We start from the raw sequence: 19,626 nt of genomic DNA, 5'->3' as shown, positions 1-19,626 counted from the left end.
TCAAGAAGTTCAGTGTGTCCATATCTGAATTGAAAGCAAGAAGTGGTTCTGAGTCAAATGCTCTCAGAAGGCTGAAGAATGTACTACATCTGCACTTGCTGAGTAATTAAGCAGTACCATCAGTTTATCATTGAACAAGTTATAAATGAAAATGGAGACATGAAATGCAGCAAGCATTTCTTTGAAAGTTCTGCACTATCTCTTTTAACCTCAAATGTCTTTATTTCCTTTAATGTGTAAGCTCTTCCTTTGTGCCTTCCCTCTTTCCTAGTTATGCTTGCCTGATTTTTTCTGAACTGCTTTAGGAGAGCTCTCTCTGCAGACTGAAGTATGTTTGTATTTCAAAATCAAGCTTATATCAGCCTATCTTTGTCTTTACAATGTACAGTACAAATGAAATTATCTTTAAAGTAGTCTGGCTGCTCATTAATGTCAGAAAAATATTGATGCTATTTTGAGCAAGTAAGCCCTTGGCTTTATTCTTAGTTTAATCCGAGGTAACATTACTGCTTGGTGAGTAGAAGGTATGCTTAGGTGCTGTTTGGATAACCCAGTCACAATAGCAATAAATCTGTGTGGGAGCCTTAAGGACCTTGCTTTACCATGCCAAGTAGTTACCATGGTGTTTGCAGTGTGTTCCCTTCTAATTTTAGGAGCTCAAACAAATACGACGCTTAAAGATAGATAGTGCAGCGTGATAAATGTCGCGGTTCTAACAGTGTCGCCGCTGAGATTTTATCGCCATGTCTGTGATTCAGCAGATAATGTGCTGTTGGGTTATCAGAGTTGATGCTACTTTCTGTCTTGGCTGTGTCTAGGTGGTTGCTTTAATTGCCTTGGAGTAGAAGGTGGGGAGGAGGGAAATGAGCGCTGTGTCCATATTGATGTCAGGAGAGCATTCGGTACTGGAATCACTGTGCCATTTCATAGAATCATAGAATCAACCACGTTGGAAGAGACCTCCAAGTTCAGGCAGTCCAACCTAGCACCCAGCCCCATCAAATCACGTAGACCACGGCACTAAGTGCCTCATCCAGGCTTTGCTTCAACACCTCCAGGGATGGTGACTCCACCACCTCCCTGGGCAGCCCATTCCAATGCCAATCACTTTCTCTGGGAAGAACTTCCTCCTAACATCCAGCCTAGACCTCCCCTGGCACAACTTGAGACTGTGTCCCCTTGTTCTATTGCTGGTTGCCTGGGAGAAGAGGCCAACCATATCATTAGCAGATGTCAAAGCTCACCTTATGCTGGATGAAGAGAGAGTCATCTAGTGTGTATGCAGCACTGGTCTTCTACACACCCATCTTCCTTTCTTTTATTTATGGCTCTTTGTCATCTTACAGCTCTTAAAAATACTTCAAATTTTCTACCCTACAATCCAATGGAAATTTAAATCAACATATGCAGGCCAAAAATACCCATTGTATGCCAAGATATTTTTATAAGTGATTGTTAAATATAAAAGATGTGTGTGTGGTACATGTTTGTTTCTTAGAACAGAGTGAATTTGTAACAGTGAGAGCCCTGCAGAGGGACCTGGACAGGCTGGATGGATGGGCAGAGGCCAATGGGATGAGATTGAACAAGGCCAAGTGCAGGGTTCTGCACTTTGGCCACAACAACCCCAAGCAGCGCTACAGGCTGGGGACTGAGTGTCTGGAGAGCAGCCAGGAGGAAAGGGACCTGGGGGTACTGATAGATAGTAGCTGAAGATGAGGCAGCAGTGTGCCCAGGTGGCCAAGACAGCCAGTGGCATCCTGGCCTGCATCAGGAAGAGTGTGGCCAGTAGGACAAGGGAGGTTATTCTTGCCCTGTCCTCAGCACTGGTCAGGCCACACCTTGAGTGCTGTGTCCAGTTCTGGGCCCTTCAATTCAAGAGAGATGTTGAGGTGCTGGAATGTGTCCAGAGAAGGGTGACAAAGCTGATGAGGGGCCTGGAACACAAACCCTCTGAGGAGAGTCTGAGGGAGCTGGGGGTGTTTAGCCTGGAGAAGAGGAGGCTCAGAGGTGACCTCATTGCTGTCTACAACTACCTGAAGGGAGGCTGTAGCCAGGTGGGGGTTGGCCTCTTCTGCCAGGCAACCAGCAACAGAAGAAGGGGACACAGTCTCAAGTTGTGCCAGGGGAGGTATAGCCTGGATGTCAGGAGGAAGTTTTTGCCAGACACAGTTATCTGCATTGGAATGGGTTGCCCAGGGAGGTGGAGGAGTCACTGTCCCTGGAGGTGTTGAAGCAAAGCCTGGATGAGGCACTTAGTGCCATGGTCTAGTTGACTGGCTAAGGCTGGGTGCTAGGTTGGACTGGATGATCTTGGAGGTCTCTACCAACCTGGTTGATTCTATGATTACAGAATCACTCTCTCTGGGAAAAACTTCCTCCTAACATCCAGCCTGTACTTCCCCTGGCACAACTTGAGAAGGGTGTGCTGGTGGATACGAAAAGTCTACCTTGCACCCGATATACAAGAAATTTGGTGTTCAAAATGCTTAACATTTCAACATGCTCAAGATCTGTGAGAAGAGTGAGGTCAGGAGAGTAAGTAACTAATGTGTCAGCAGTTGGTGTTCGTTTTGTGTTTGGCGTGGTGGACAGGCTTTATTCTAGCTGTTTTTTGTTAACTGCCCAGTGTCTTCTATGTGATCACAATTCCAGTGCCTCTTGAAAGGTTGGATATTGATCCAGAAATCTGTATGCTTCAGTCTTCGTAATTATAGAGGTGTTATTGTAATCCATATCATGAATTGAAGCAAACTATATGCAGCTGAGTGATGCAGTTCTTCCTACAGACTCAGTGAAGTCTAATAAAAGCAGCTTGAACAGGTTTTCAAAATTCTAAGGCTGCAATAGCCTATTTAAAATAGTTTGTTCTGTTTACAGTGATGGAGGGAAAAGAATCAACCTAAATACCTCTCATTAAATATGACTTTGTTCTTTTTTCTATGTATTTTTACCAAAAAAAAAAAAAAATGTTGTGGTAGCCTTGACCCAGTTCAGAAGTCCAGATATAGAAAAGGCAAGATTAAAACTGCCCTAGGTTTTCTTTAGCCTTTAGGCAATGTAAGCATGTGCTTAAGTTAATGACCAGTCCTTGGAACATATTTATGTTGTCAAGGCAAGTGATTTGCAGGTCCTGTTTCTTTCTAAATATTACCTCTTTACATAAACTGACATCCTTAGCTTTAGAAAATGTGTTGTTGTAGAGAAATTTTTGTAGCTTTCACTGAAGTTTGAAGACCTATGAAGTGTAATACCCTCTCCCTGGAAGTGTTCAAGGTCAGGCTGGATGGAGGTTTTAGCAATCTAGACTAGTGGAAGGTGTCCCTACCCATGTGAGGGCACTTGGAGCTAAATGATCTTTAAGGTCCCTGACAGGCAAATCATGACTCTTAAGATTAGAAGTTGATCTTTCTGCTTAGTTCAGAGTTGTGCCTGCTCAGTAAATTTGCTGACAATACCAAGCTGGGAGGCTTGACTGACACACCTGAAGGCTGTGCAGCCCTTCAGCCAGACTAGGACAAACTGGAGAGCACTGCAGAGAGGAACCTAATGAGGTTCAACAAGGATAAGTGCCGAGTCCTGCATCTGGGAAGGAATAATAAACTACACCAGTACAGGCTGGGAGGTGATCTGCTGGAGAGCAGCCCTTTGGAGAAGGTGAGACCTTACCTGGAATACTGTGTGCAGTTTTGGGCTCTCCAGTTGAGGAAGGACAGGGATCATAGAGTCATAGAATGGTTTAGGCTGGAAGAGACCTCAAAGATCATCCAGTTCCAACCCCCTGCCATAGGCAGGGACACCTCCCAATAGAACAGGCTGCCCAGACCTCATCCAACCTGGCCTTGAACACCTCCAAGGAGGGAGCGTCTATAGCCATCCTGGGCAACCTGTTCCAGTGTCTCACCAACCTCACTGTAAAGAACCCTTTCCTAACATCTAGTTTGAATCTCCCTTCTTCCAGTTTAAATCCATTGCCCCTTGTCCTGTCATTACAAGACCTTGTAGTCCAACAGCCTTCCTGTTGGCCTCCGTCAGATACTGGAAGGCCACTATAAGGTCCTCTTGAAGCCTTCTCCAGGCTGAAGAGCCTCAACTCAGGAGGCCTGTCCTTGTAGCAGAGCTGCTACAGCCCTCTGATCATCTTTGTGGTCCTCTTCTGGACTTGCTCCAACAGTTCCATGTCCTTGTGCTGGGGGCTCCAGAACTGCACACAGCACTCCAGGTGAGGTCTCAGGAGAGCAGAGTAAAAGGGGAGAATCCCCTCCCTTGCCCTGCTGGCCACACTGCTCTTGCTGCAGCCCAGCACACAGTTGCTGTCTGGGCTGCACTCACACTGCCAGCTCATGTTGAGCTTTCATCACCCCAGACTCCCAGGTCCTTTTCCTCAGAGTTGCTCTCAGCCATTCATCACCCAGCCTGGATTTGTACTTGGGATTACACTCACCCAGGTGCACGACCTTACACTTGGCCTTGTTGAATTTCATGAGGCTGGCCTGGGCACACCTCCAGCCTGTACAGGTCCCTCTGGATGGATCCCTTCCCATAGAATCATAGAATCAATCAGGTTGGAAGAGACCTCCAAGATCACCCAGTCCAACCTAGCACCCAGCCCTAGCCAGTCAACTAGACCATGGCACTAAGTGCCTCATCCAGGCTTTTCTTGAACACCTCCAGGGACGGCAACTCCACCACCTCCCTGGGCAGCCCATTCCAATGCCAATCACTCTCTCTGTGAAGAACTTCCTCCTAACATCCAGCCTAGAACTCCCCTGACACAACTTGAGACTGTGTCCCCTTTTTCTGTTGCTGGTTGCCTCCCTCTAACAAGTTGAGTGTGGCACACAGCTTGGTGTCATCTGCAAACTTGCCGAGGGTGCACTCGATTCCTCTGTCCGTGTCACTGACAAAGATGTTAAACAGCACTGGTGCCAGCACTGGTGGATGCCACTTGTCACTGGTCTCCAGGTGGACATTATGCCCTTGATCACCACTCTCTGCATGTGACCATCCAGCCAATTTCTTATCCAGCAGTGCTTCACCCATCAAGTCCATGTTTTTCCAGTTTGGTGACCAGGATGCCAAATCTACCTGAGATTCCAACAGTGGACTACAAGGATGATTGAAGGACAGGAGCACTGCTCTGTGAGGAGAGGCTGAGGGACCTGGAGCTTTTTGGTCTGATGATGGGAAGACTGAGAGGGGATCTAATCAGTGTTCATAAATATGTGAGGTTGGGAGTCAAGAGGGAGGGGGGAAACTCTTCTCAGTTGTGCCTTGTGATAGGACAAGGGGTAATGGGTATATACAGCACAGGAAATTCCACCTCAACATAAGGAAGAACTTCTTTACTGTAAGGGTTACAGAGCACTGGAACAGGCTGCCCAGAGGTTGTGGAGTCTCCTTCTCTGGAGTCTTTCAAGACCCATCTGGATGTGTTCCTATGTGACCTGCACTAGATTCTGTAGTCCTGCTTTGGGTTGGACTGGATGATCTCCTTGGGTCCCTTCCAGCTCCTAAAATCCTGTGATCTGTGATGCTCAGTTTCACATGCTTCATGCAGAGACTCTGCATATATGATGTTTGTCAGGATGAAGCTTGATGAGGGGCTCGAGCCACTGCTGCAATACAGAAATGTTCTGTGAGCATGCACTAAGGAAGGCCTCCTTCCCTTGGCTTTGCATCCCATTCCCCATGAATTGCCTGCACCTGGGGAGGAATAACCTCATGCACTTGAACAGGTTGAGAGTGGACCTGCTGGAAAGCAAGTCTGCAGAGGTGGACCTGGGAGTTGTGGTGGACAAGGTCACCATGAGCCAACAATGTGCCTTCATGAAGAAGGCAGCTAACAGTATCCTGGTTTGCAGCAAGAGGAGTGTGACCAGCAGGTTAAGGGAGGTTCTCCCCTGCCTCTACTCTGCTCTTTAGAGGCCACACCTGAAGTGTTGGGTCCTGTTCTATGCTCCCCAGTTCAAGAGGGCTAGGAAACCACTGGATAAAGGGACTGAACCATTTATGTTATGAGGAGAAACTGAGAGTCCTGTGGCTCTGTAGCCTGGAGAAATGAAGAATGAGAGGAGAGGGTCCTATAAATGTCTGTAAATACCTAGAGGGTGGGAGTCAAGAGGATAGGACTAGGCTTTTTTCCAGTGGTGCCCTTTGATAGGATGAAGGACACTGAATGAGGACACAGGAGGTTTCACTTCAAACATAAGGAAAAACTTCTTTCCTTTGGGGCTGGTGGATCACTGGAACAGGCTGTCCAGAGAGCTTGTGGATTCTGCTTCTCTGGAGACTTTCAAGACCCATCTGGATGCATTCCTGTGCCTAGACAAGGATCTAGGCAAACCTACTTTAGTGTGGGTCTTGTACTAGATGATCTCTGGAGGTCACTTCCCACCCCTACTTTTCTGTGACTGCGATAATCCTTTGTCCTTTTCCTAGCATTATGTGGAACAGGCTTACAGGTAACCTCCTTAATTTGCTTGGCACAGCATTTCTAAGACCTTTTACTTGTAAAGGCTGAGGATCCATTTGGATGGGTTATGATCCCAGGCTGTTTAGAAGAACAAACTTGACCCCAGGACTGTTGCTACTTTAAAGAACATACATTTGGAGACTGCTAGTCCATACACCTTTTTTGAGGAAGCACTTATTAAGGAGGGAATTAGATCTGAATCTGGGTTTGGGGTGAAATGCAGTGAGGCTGATGTAAAGGTTATTGAATGATTTATTAATCTATACAAAGAGAACTTTCTCCCAAGCTTAGATACAACTAACCCAAACAGGTTCTTTGATGCAGTTGGCAAAACTATTTAGCAGAATGTCTATATACAACCAAATTAAGCAATTTGGTAAAGGCTTTAGAAATGTTTCTAATTAGAGAGCCTTGCAGCATAAACTGCTGCTGGTAAAGTTAATGAAATTCTTTTAGCAACTTGAATAAAGGAGAGTTCAAATACTCACTAGTTGGAAGTCTCAGTATCTGTGTTCCCAAAATATATATAGTGAAAGCCACGTGGTTGATTTCACGTGGAGCCACGAGTCCAGTTCAAATTGGGGCATGCTGCCTGAGAAGGTTTCATGGGCACGAGAGAGGTCTTCTGTGGCTCTCAGGAGGACATCAGATGGTCAGCTGGCTGGGCAAAGGCAGGGTTCAGGCTTTTGGCCGGAAACAATCCCATGGGGTGCTGTGTAGCAGAAGTCTGGCAGCTCCCAGGTTGGCACGGCAGGCTGAAATGGCTGGCTGGCCAGGAACGCATGGTTCGGTCATCTGCTGGATCGTTGCACGATGTAAAGTGTCGTGGAACAAAGCAGCACTTAAAGTGACAACAAAGGTAGTAGCATCATGCAGTGGGCAGGCAGGGGGAAGTGATCAATGAGCATCTTCAACATCTTCATAGATGATCTGGATGAGGGCATGGAGTCAGTCATCAGCAAGTTTGCAGATGACACCAAGCTAGGGGCAGATGTGGCTGGGTTGGAGGGCAGAAGGGCTCTGCAGCAGGACCTTGATGCCTGGACAGATGGGCAGAGTCCAATGGGATGGAGTTCAATAGCTCCAAGTGCAGGGTGCTACACTTTGGCCACAACAACCCCATGCAGAGATACAGGCTGGGGTCGGAGTGGCTGGAGAGCAGCCAGACAGAGAGGGATCTGGGGGTGCTGATTGATACCTGCCTGAACATGAGCCAGCAGCGTGCCCAGGTGGCCAAGAGAGCCAGTGGCATCCTGGCCTGCATCAGGAATGGTGTGGTCAGCAGGAGCAGGGAGGTCATTCTGCCCCTGTACTCTGCACTGGTTAGAGCACACCTTGAGTACTGTGTTCAGTTCTGGGCCCCCCAGTTTAGGAGGGACATTGAGATGCTTGAGGGTGTCCAGAGAAGGGCGACGAGGCTGGGGAGAGGCCTTGAGCACAGCCCTACGAGGAGAGGCTGAGGGAGCTGGGATTGTTTAGCCTGGAGAAGAGGAGGCTCAGGGGAGACCTTATTGCTGTCTACAACTACCTGAGGGGTGGTTGTGGCCAGGAGGAGGTTGCTCTCTTCTCTCAGGTGGCCAGCACCAGAAGGAGAGGATACAGCCTCAGGCTGCACCAGGGCAGATTTAGGCTGGAGGTGAGGAGAAAGTTCTTCACTGAGAGAGTCATTGGACACTGGAATGGGCTGCCCGGGGAGGTGGTGGAGTCGCCGTCCCTGGGGCTGTTCAAGGCAGGATTGGACGTGGCACTTGGTGCCATGGTCTAGCCTTGAGCTCTGTGGTAAAGGATTGGACTTGATGATCTGTGAGGTCTCTTCCAACCTTGGTGATGCTGTGTGATACTGTGATACTGTGATCTTGTTTATCTGTATTCCCCTATTTACCAGACATGGGCCGAGATTAATGGTCCTTCGGCCACGATATCATCCAATCGGCTTTTGGCAGTCAGCCAAAACACACCAGATTAGGAAGGGTCCACAGGCCTGGCTCCCCCAAATGTGGGAAGAGCACAAGCCTTGCACTCAGTGGGCCATAAGCTAGGCATGTGGGCTTACACAACTGCCTAACACAACCTGGGCCCTGAGCTAGCCAGACTTTATGGCGCTAGGTCTATTGTGCCCCTTTTTCCGTTCATGTGTTTACCTCTGGTGTGCACACAAAAACATGTCCAGGCAAGGCAAAGCATGTATAAGCCTATTTTGAGCCTGTGGGCCCTCCACAACAGCAGCCCAGTCCTCAATGACTGTGAGCACTACAAGTTACTGGATTCCAACAGGATATTGCTGTTTCTCTTGGCCTAGGCACAAAATTGCTCATTAATTTTACAGCAGTGTCCCTGCAAAGTTGTTTGATCTATTGTGGAGTTGGGTGAGTACAGCTGTGTCTGAAGCTTTGAATGGTGGTTGTGAGGTCACTGGCTGGAACAGATTACGTTGCTGCTGAGCAGTTTGCAGCAGGCACATTTGTTCCCTCTCACTGCAGAAGAATAACTGAGTTAAATGCAGTGCCTCCTGCCAGTATCCAATCAATATTTTACTAGAGTGAGTGAAGCCCCACATAATAAACATTCCTCTTAATCCTTTGGCAATGGTGCTACTGCCTCACTACCCACAGGGTTGTCACCCAAAGGCCTCTGTTCTGTTCCCCCTTTTGCATTCAGCCACTGAGCTTGTTATCAAGATCAGCATCTTTCAGTTATCTCTGTGGTTATATGTGATTGTTGCAGAGCTGTGTTGTAGAATTCCTCCCTTTGAAAAACCTCTGTGTTTATAAATGTCAGTGTAACTCTGCTCTCTCAGCCTCTCTTTTTATGGCATGGTAGGGGCCATTGAGTTTGTCTTGCTTTCTTCATTTTCCAGGTGCTTCAGATACTGAAACTGGCACTCAGATAAAATTCCACATTTCCCTGCTCAGTGACCAATGTGAAACAGAGTTGATGCCTTGTGGCAAGTGCCTGTTGGAAAGCTGAGTTAATGTAGCTAAGGATGTAATGCTCAGAATCACTTTATCAGCAATTTGTGGCTAGGAGAGCCATACCATTAATTTGTCAGTTCATGTTGTAGCATTGTGTAACAGGAAAATGATTGTACTTGTTCCCCTAATAAAAGAGCTTCATGCTAGTAAGAACAGAAAACTCATTTCTTTGTTCTTAAGACAGCAACAGCTGCATCTTGGGGCATATTGTGCTGTCATGCTTGACTTCTGAGCTACTAAAGAGTTTAGCTTTGTTCTCCTACTACTCTGATTTTGCCTTTGGTGTTTTCTTCACTCTCTTTTTTCCTGCCTAATAGACAAGACTTGGCATTGTTTAAAAATTAACTTATGCTGGAAAGTTTTGTGCATTTCATTCCCATTGAGGTTGGCCACAACAGAGCTGCTAGTTGGACCCTGCTGCGTCTTGACACTTCATTTGAACCACATCCAAATCTTCCTGCCTTTTCAGCCAGACCATTTCCCATAGACTACTTCTTTTCTGCTCCCTTTGTGTATGTCCCAATAACTCTTCACAAGGCTTTCTCATACTGATTGCTATAACTGCCCCTTCCAGAAAATAACTGGGTTGTTTTTGTTTGTTTGGGTGGGTAGTTTTTGTTCTGTTGATTTATTTTGTTGTAAAGCTTTGCTCCTCAGAAGCAAAACTTTCCTTCTGAAATGATCAGAAGTCTTAAGCCCTGCTAATCTATTCTCTTCTGTGCACTTTCCTGCATTTTCATCTATTATGTTTGCAAGCAACTCTCCACTTATTATACTACTCTTGCTTAAAATGTCCCCTGCACTGCGCTTTGAAATTTTATGGACTCCCTGACCTGGACGAGGGGATTGAGTCCAGCATCAGTAAGTTTACAGATGACACCAAGCTAGGAGCAGGTGTGGATCTGTTGGAAGGTAGGAGAGCCCTGCAGAGGGCCCTGGCCAGGCTGGATGGGTGGGCAGAGGCCAAGGGGATGAGATTTAACAAGGCCAAGTGCAGGGTTCTGCACTTTGACCACAACAATCCCAAGCTGCACTACAGGCTGGGGACAGAGTGGCTGGAGAGCAGCCAGGAGGAAAGGGACCTGGGGGTACTGGTGGATAGTAGCTGAAGATGAGGCAGCAGTGTGTCCAGGTGTCCAAGAGAGCCAATGGCATCCTGGCCTGCATCAGGAAGAGTGTGGCCAGTAGGACAAGGGAGGTTATTCTTGCCCTGTCCTCAGCACTGGTCAGGCCACACCTCGAGTGCTGTGTCCAGTTCTGGGCCCCTCAATTCAAGAGAGATGTTGAGGTGCTGGAAGGTGTCCAGAGAAGGGCAAGAAAGCTGGTGAGGGGCCTGGAACACAAACCCTGTGAGGAGAGTCTGAGGGGGCTGGGGGTGTTTAGCCTGGAGAAGAGGAGGCTCAGGGGTGACCTCATTGCTGTCTACAACTACCTGGGAGGACATTGTAGCCAGGTGGGGGTTGGTCTCTTCTGCCAGGCAACCAGCAACAGAAGAAGGGGACACAGTCTCAAGTTGTGCCAGGGGAGGTTTAGGCTGGATGTTAGGAGGAAGTTGTTGTCAGAGAGAGTGATTGGCATTGGAATGGGCTGCCCAGGGAGGTGGTGGAGCCACTGTTGCTGGAGGTGTTGAAGCAAAGCCTGGATGAGGCACTTAGTGCCATGGTGTAGTTGACTGGCTGGGGCTGGGTGCTAGGTTGGACTGGCTGATCTTGGAGGTCTCTTCCAACCTGGTTGATTCTATGATTCTATGATTCTGTGATTTATGTAGTACAGAATGGAAACTGCATGCAGAGTATGGCCATGCAGATACTCAATTGACTCTTTGAACCACACGTTCATTTATTTATTTAATATCAAAGCACAGCATGCTGTTCTTGACTGACCTGCTTTTAAATCTGTGAAATATTACTGCTTCCTGCACTTCCTCACTTCCACTGTTTGTCCTCACTACATCTCTCTGTTGTTTTCTGTCTGTATTGGCCTGTCAGCTCTGCAGAGCTGTCTGCTGTGCTGCCAAGGACAGTGCAGTTCTGGGTGCATTTGGGGCCACTGGGCTCTCCTGTTCTTCATACAGAAAACAGAAGAGAACCACATAATTTTGGGAAATGTCTTTATGTATAATGAGTCTGTGGAGTGATAGAGTCATGTTAGAATCTCACCTCTCTGGGTCTGCACAGTGCATTTTGGAGACGCAGAGGTGAGGTCTCACTGCAGCGTTAGTGGAATGAAATTGAGGGGTGAGTGAGTCCCAAAGGGTTAATGTATTAATAACAGATTTTCCTGAGATGATAAACTGGTTGGGAAGAAATGTCCATGTGTGTGTTATACAAATGGACCTTGTGATTATTTACTAGACTTTTTTTGTCTTCATGAATGTAGGTTCTTCTATGTGAACTAATAATGTCAGAAGGTTATAGGTTTTCAGTTTGACCCTTTCTGTGCTTTGAAGTTAAGGTCTGTACTGTGGGTAAAGATCATTTTGTGAATTGTTTGACACATGGCTTTGTGGGTGTACTTTTGTGTCTTTTATGGTAAAACGTTTGCAAACTGACAGCAGTGACACAACTTAATGAGGCTAATTTGGCTTTGGCTTTGGAGGATACTTAACAGTCCTGCAAATGTTGGTAGTAGCAGCAAGTTGAAAATTGAGCACAAACGTCATTGGCTTTTTTGTTTCAATGTATGAACTGTTGGCCCAAAAAGCAATGTTCTGGTCCTTTTTAGACACTCTCCTTTTTCTTTCTGTCAGCTTTTTTGAGGAGACTTAAGCACATGCTGTACTTCAGCCCAGAGCCCTGACATCATCTGAGCCAATTCGGGGTCAAAGTTTAGAGATGGGCAGAAGTTTTGAAGCTAAGAATCCCTTTGTACAATTTATTGGTGAAAGCTGGAACTAGATTAGAGGGATGCAAACTGCTAACTTCCTTGTGGCATATTCATAGCATAAATTGTTCTTTTTAGACACCAATATACCAATTAGTGTGTGTGTGTGGACACAACACTGTGTGTGCAGACCAGGATTAACTACAGCTTTTCCCTTCAGCTGAGTTGCTAGGGAGCATGGGAAGAAGCCAGAGAATTGACAGTCTAGGGAACACATGGTGGGAACTGGGGGTTTGGGTTTTGGTAAAGCCAAAGAGTTATGTGGCAGAGGAGATGGAAGTAAAGAATCATGGAATCATAGAATCAGCCAGGTTGGAAGAGACCTCCAAGATCATCCAGTCCAACCTAGCACCCAGCCCTAGCCAGTCAACTAGACCATGGCACTAAGTGCCTCATCCAGGCTTTCCTTGAACACCTCCAGGGACGGTGACTCCACCACTTCCCTGGGCAGCCCATTCCAATGCCAATCACTCTCTCTGGGAAGAACTTCCTCCTAAAGAGTGAGGTAGAGGGGAAGCCAGTAGAACCCCACTCAGCAGCTTTCACTGCTTCTGAAGCCACTGGCTTTGAGCAGAAAGAAATCCTGGGGAAAAAAAGTATAATTACTAATTTTATCCTATTTTTTTCTTCAACAGTTGTGCTGTACCTCAAAGATGCTACTTTATTTGATAGTTTGAAGTGTAAAAGTATGTTCTTTATAAAAGTGACACTACTGTAAATGACAGGACAATATGGATATAGAAAAAAGAGACCACTTCTGTACAGAGGGAAGCTATTTTCCATTCTCTTGGGTTCTGAAATGGGATTGAAAGCACTTGGTAGCTTTTTTTTCCTCTCAGTAAGGCTCACAGTGTTTCTGCATCCTCTTGGGAAAGCTGTGGGAGTTCAGCTGTGGGAGACTGGATGGACGTATGCATGCACACAGTGAAATCAAACTTCACCCAAATGTAGCAAGAAGTGGGGCAGGCATCTTGAGAAATGTGCCAGTGCTTATATTAGTGGTGGGGAAAAGTCTTAGCAGCAGAGTTTGTTAGGCACAGTCTTCTGCTGGAGTTGTGGTGCTGTCACAAATTGGAAGCTATTTTTTGTTAGTGGGAAAGCCTGTTAGCAGTCGATAAGCCCAGGTCCTCCAGGATTCGTGGTTCTATTTTGGGATGCTCTCTGGAAGGTGAGCTGTTTTTCTTCACTCAAGGCAAGGTACTGTGGCTCCTACAGACTTCGGCGATGTTTTATGGGTAAGCTACCAGCCCAAGGATTTCAGCTGCTGTGAGAGAACAATAAGGTTCATTCTATGGTGTGGCAGAGACATAAGGAATATAGATTGAACAGTCTCTTGAAAACAACTGAGAGAGTTGTGGTGATATAGAAGTTTCAGTAGCTACTGTAAATGCTACTGGGAAGTTTTATGTAGCACTTAGCAGTGAGATACACTACTATAGTCGAATGAAGGATGATAACCATCCACTCCAGGAGCATGGAATGATGCTTGTGGGACTACCTAAGGTAGATTTAGGTCTGAACAGTGAATGTTTACCTAAATGAAGAAGCAAGTTCCTGGCTGCTGGTGGCAAGGATGAAAGAGATGCTAACAAAGAAATTCTAACAAAGAACTAACGTGCCAGAAGTTGAGGTCTGAAAAAGTCCAGAACGATCTCGCTGGTGCTTTGCATGCCAACCTGTGTTTTTAGGCACGTTTCTGAACACTGAGCCTCTGCAGTGTTGCTTGGAGGTACACAATGTCAGGAGCAGAGGATCTCTTTTACGTGTTCATGCTGTGCTGCTGGCAGATTTAGCAACGTACTCAGATAAATTCGAGAACATCAAATTGTAATAGCCCAAAACTTCACTGCTTGTGAGTGCTTGGTGCATGATATTGTTAATGAATATCCTTGAAGTAGAGGAGTAGGAAAGGGAGAATAAAAGTGGCAGAGAAACACTGAACTTTATTTTTTCTGAACTCTAAATGCATCTTTGATAGCACAGCAAAGGCTCGAGCAGTAGTGCTCTATGTCTGTGATCAGAACTGCATGGAATTGACTCTGAGGTTCTATGTGTAATTTCCAGCTATTACTTTGTACTAGAAAAATCAGTAGGAGCAGCATGGATGTCTTTTAAGCAGCCCTGAATCACAACAGTGGCAGTAGGAGCCCAAGTGATGTTTTTGGTAGTGAGCTTGCAAATACCAGTCACTGCCACATCTTACTGACTGGGCTTAGCAGATCTCTTCTGACCCATTTCTTCCTTCTCCCCGTTGCTTAGCAACAGATGCAGCATGTTAATGTTAAAAAGGCTGGAAAACAGGCCTTCAGCAGAAGTTGCCTATTTTCATAGGTTTTATATCCTTAAGGGCAGACATTTATAGTGGTTATGGTGAGTAATCACCCATGTCATGGTCTCATATGAGCATTCAGATTGCTTTATTGTATTGCATGCCCTGTAAATGAGCAGAGCTTTTATAATAACGTTCTTCTACTCTCTTCTGATATCCAGCAGCCTATTTGAATCTACAAAAGGTATATGAACACCTAAAAAGAGGGGAAGGATGCAAATTCTGCCTTTGCTTTAAGCTGGAGAGTGCCGATACAGTAAACTATCCAGAGCACAAAGTGTCAGCCTGAGCTATGAATAACACACAGAATCAATTCTAGTAATTAAGAACCAACTTTGTAACTACTTTATCTCACGCTTTCTTCCCAGGCACAGGCAGTGTTCATATTCTTTGATTGTAATGGATTTTGTGATAATGCACTACTTCACACAGAAACACATGGAATCACAGAAGGTTAGGGGCTGGAGTGGGCCTCAAAAGATCATCCAGTCCAACCCCCCTGCAAAACAGGACCACCTATACCAGATTACACAGAAATGCATCCAGGAGGTCTTGAGTATATCCAGAGAGGGAGACTCCACAACCCTCCTGGGCAGCCTGTGCCAGTGTTCTCTCTCCCTCACAGTGAAAAAATTCCTCCTCGTGTTTCCATGGAACTTCCTATGCCTCAACTTTCACCCATTGCCCCTTGTCCTGCCATTGGGCATCACCAAGTAGAGCCTGGCTCCATGCTCTTGTCACTCAGCTTTACATATTTATAAACGTGAATGAAGTCACCTCTTGGTGTCCTCCAGGCTGTAGAGCCCCAAATCCCTCAGTCTCTCCTCATAAGACAGATGTTCCACTCCCTTAATCATTTATGCATTCCCATCTGCACTGCACTCTTCCAAGCAGTTCCTTGTTCTCCTTGAACTGAGAGGCCCAGAACTGGACACAGTACCCCAGATGCTGCCTCTCCAGGGCAGAGAGGCAGGAGAACAAGGCCAAGTGCAGGGTTCTGCACTTTGGCCACAACAACCCCAAGCAGTGCTACAGGCTGGGGACAGAGTGGCTGCAGAGCAGCCAGGAAGAAAGGGACCTGGGGGTACTGACAGATAGTAGCTGAAGATGAAGCAGCAGTGTGCCCAGGTGGCCAAGAGAGCCAATGGCATCGTGGCCTGCATCAGGAAGAGTGTGGCCAGTAGGACAAGGGAGGTTATTCTTGCCCTGTCCTCAGCACTGGTCAGGCCACACCTTGAGTACTGTGTCCAGTTCTGGGCCCCTCAATTCAAGAGAGATGTTGAGGTGCTGGAAGGTGTCCAGAGAAGGGCAAGAAAGCTGGTGAGGGGCCTGGAACACAAACCCTATGAGGAGAGGCTGAGGGAGCTGGGGGTGTTTAGCCTGGAGAAGAGGAGGCTCAGGGGTGACCTCATTGCTGTCTACAACTACCTGAAGGGAGGATGTAGCCAGGTGGGGGTTGGTCTCTTCTCCCAGACAACCAGCAACAGAAGAAGGGGACACAGTCTCAAGTTGTGCCGGGGAAAGTCTAGGCTGGATGTTAGGAGGAAGTTGTTGTCAGAGAGAGTGATTGGCGTTGGAATGGGCTGCCCAGGGAGGTGGTGGAGTCACCATCCCTGGAGGTGTTGAAGCAAAGCCTGCATGAAGCACTTAGTGCCATGGTCTAGTTGACTGGCTAGGGCTGGGTGCTAGATTGGACTGGATGATTTTGGAGGTCTCTTCCAACTGGTTAATTCTATGATTCTATGAACCTACTAGCCACAGCCCTTCTAATACACCCTAGAATGTCATTGGCTTTTTTGGCCACCAGAGCACATTGCTTGCTCACTTCTTTGTGACTGCCTTATGATTTGATTGGGGATTAATTGGCTGAGGCAGGAATTATGAAAATAGAATTATTATTATTTTCCTGAAAAGCTCCCCCCTCCAAACCCTATACAGAACTAGTCACATTTTATTTACAGATTCTAATTCAGCTGAGTTATCTTCACAAGGATGCTTGTGGGAAAGTTTAGTCATATAGGACAGTCAGAAAATGGAAAAGGCTAAGCTTTACCCCACTTAAAAGTCAGGCTGAGCAGAGAACCTAGGGAACAGCAGATTTTACTCAGGGAGGTGAAGTAGGACTTTAGAGATGACCCCTGCTGAATTTCTCTGCATCAGCCTCCAACACAGCAAGCTATATCCACGCAGCATTAAGTCCGATGTGAACGAAACTCTCCAAGGTGTCTGTAGACACAGCTTCCATGAGGCGGAGATTGTGGAGAGGCACTGTCTTAGCAGTGCTGGGAAGAAAGCCAAACTGCTGCCGCGTTCCCCACCTTGGGGTAGCAAGCAGGAAGTCAGGATATGGTGGTTTGAGAGAAGCCAGGTCCAGGTGCCACTGGCAGCTCTCTCTTTACTGGACCTAAGGTCTGGCCTAACTTGCAGACTTATGGGGGAGCAGCACGAACTGTGCAGAAGCAGGACAAGAGCAGAACTGCACAGAACCGTGTGACAGCAGGAGCTGAGTGCTTTTTGTCTCACTCTATAAGCTTCCTGGACATTGTATCTGTTGCCATATATATACTGGGTGCAAAGGATTTAGCCAATCACCAGCCGATTCCAGCGTGGGCTTTCCCACAAGTCAGTACACATGTGGAAAGGGCATCTTTTGCTGTTCCCCCTTCAAGCCCACAAGGGGGATGGTGCAACAGTTTCACACCTTCTTCTTCCCTCATTCAAACCTCCAGAGACAGAATGGAGGGAAGAAGGGATTTGGAGGTGGCAAGAGTTCAATATTTTGAACTCTTGCCACCTCCAACCACTGAATTTTAATATTAATATTCTACACGGTTATGAAAGACATTCTAGGAATAATATGCACTGTGTTCAGTTCTGGGCCCCCCAGTTTAGAAGGGACGTTGAGATGCTTGAGCGTGTCCAGAGAAGGGCGACAAGGCTGGTGAGATGCCTCAAGCACAAGCCCTATGAGGAGAGGCTGAGGGAGCTGGGATTGGTTAGCCTGGAGAAGAGGAGGCTCAGGGGTGACCTTATTGCTGTCTACAACTACCTGAGAGGTGGTTGTGGCCAGGAGGAGGTTGCTCTCTTCTCTCAGGTGGCCAGCACCAGAACGAGAGGACACAGCCTCAAGCTGCTCCAGGGGAGATTTAGGCTGGAGGTGAGGAGAAAGTTCTTCACTGAGAGAGTCATTGGACACTGGAATGGGCTGCCCGGGGAGGCGGTGGAGTCGCCGTCCCTGGAGCTGTTCAAGGCAGGATTGGACGTGGCACTTGGTGCCATGGTGTAGCCTTGAGCTCTGTGGTAAAGGGTTGGACTTGATGATCTGTGAGGTCTCTTCCAACCCTGATGATACTGTGATGTCACAGGAGCGTTTGTTTAGACTGCACCAAGCACTTGTGCAGTCCCCTTTGGATGCTTCGCCTTTAAGTAGGCATTTGTTAACGTCGTGGTGGTGCACCCCTCATTTTTGAACAGCTGGGTCAAAAAAAGAATGTGAAGCATAGGTAGCATAGAAGCGTTGGTTGCATTACGTGCTCTTTCAAATGATGTCTGTCTTGTTCACAGTGAGTGCCATAATTCTTCTGACCGGATCAAAGTGCGAGTGTGGGATGAAGACGATGACATCAAGTCTCGTGTCAAGCAGAGGCTGAAGCGCGAGTCAGATGATTTCCTGGGGCAGACAATCATTGAAGTCCGCACCCTGAGTGGAGAAATGGATGTGTGGTACAACCTCGGTGAGCAGGGCTTTGGGTTTGATAACGTGTCACAGTGGGAATGTTTGAGAGCACTTGGGTGAATCTGTGCAGTTCGTAAGGAAGAAGCCGATGTGATTTCTAGGGGTGTGATGGTGCTGCGGAGCAGCTGCAAGGCTTTGGTTCTAGTTAAAACGACTAGGAGGTCAGTGTGTCAAGAGTGTAGTAGGGTTTCCCTGTCAGGAATTGAAAAACACAAGGGATGAATGCTTGCATCAGGGTTAGATACTGCCTGTGCTGGAGACACAGTTCTTGTCCCATGACCTGTTCTAGCTTGTGTGCATTTTGTCCGTCTCTAAGACCTCCAAGTGCACTGCACTGAGCTGGGGAAGCTCTTGAGACATTTCCTGGTAACCGAGATAGAATGTTGTAGAAAGTACCAGCAAGTAACCAGATGTTGCTGAACTGGCAGGCCTATTAATAATCCTAGGAGGCACAAAATCATCTTGGTAGGGAGAACCAGCAGGTCCCCATGAGCTTAGGAACAAATTCCACATTGGTCAGCCCTGTTCTCAGATAAGGGATCTATGTTTAGTTCAGATGACTGAATTCAAGACCCTGTAGCACATTTGCTGCCAGGGAGGGTGATTTGTCTCTAGAATATGTAATGATACGTGTAATCTAGCTCTAGCTAGATCTGCCATATTGATAGTGTATTATTGCAGTTGTTTGGCTGATGTCTACTTAGTATTCAGTGTTTAGAAAGAAAAAAAAGAGTCAGAAAACTGTGATCACAATCTCAGCCCAAGTTTCCAGCAGTGTTGTCACCCCAAGATGGCTTCTGCTCTGAACATGAAAAGTGTGTATAATTGCTGATGATTTTTCCCTTTAGAGAAGCGAACAGATAAGTCTGCAGTATCTGGGGCTATTCGCCTGCAAATCAGTGTGGAGATCAAAGGCGAGGAGAAGGTGGCTCCATATCATATTCAGTACACTTGCCTTCATGAGGTAAGAAGTGAGTTCAGCTCAGTCATCACCATATTCCTTCTGTCTACTGGAGAAGCAATTTTCTGACCTTTCTTTCCTGGAAATGTGCCTGCTAGCATTACCTGAGCCTGCTTCTGCCTGCTATGCAGGTCTGATGGAAGCACACTGAATCATCAGATCCGCATTTGTCAGAGGACAAAGAACGCTTCAGGCTCTCTCCTCTGCACTGGAGACTGGTTGCTTCAGTGTGTCCCACTGTCACAGCTGTGCTAGTGTCAGGCAGAGATC

The 19,626-nt window shown here is 46.9% G+C and overlaps 1 protein-coding gene across 4 annotated transcripts in view; it reads left to right on the top strand.

Moving 5' to 3' along the window:
* Nucleotides 1-19,626, top strand: part of UNC13B (unc-13 homolog B) — a 292,568-nt gene that overhangs the window by 198,998 nt on the left and 73,944 nt on the right. For all 4 annotated transcript variants that reach the window (XM_064140891.1, XM_064140890.1, XM_064140889.1 and 1 more), the window contains 2 exons: nt 18,224-18,393; nt 19,244-19,359. In XM_064140891.1, coding sequence (XP_063996961.1) covers nt 18,224-18,393; nt 19,244-19,359 — 286 coding nt within the window. The remainder of the gene's footprint in view (nt 1-18,223; nt 18,394-19,243; nt 19,360-19,626) is intronic.

This window comes from Pogoniulus pusillus, chromosome Z, assembly GCF_015220805.1.
Source record: "Pogoniulus pusillus isolate bPogPus1 chromosome Z, bPogPus1.pri, whole genome shotgun sequence".
NCBI classification, from domain to species: domain Eukaryota; kingdom Metazoa; phylum Chordata; class Aves; order Piciformes; family Lybiidae; genus Pogoniulus; species Pogoniulus pusillus.
The sequence above is the reverse complement of the archived record's forward strand: the minus strand, read 5'-3'. Positions and strand labels throughout refer to the sequence as shown.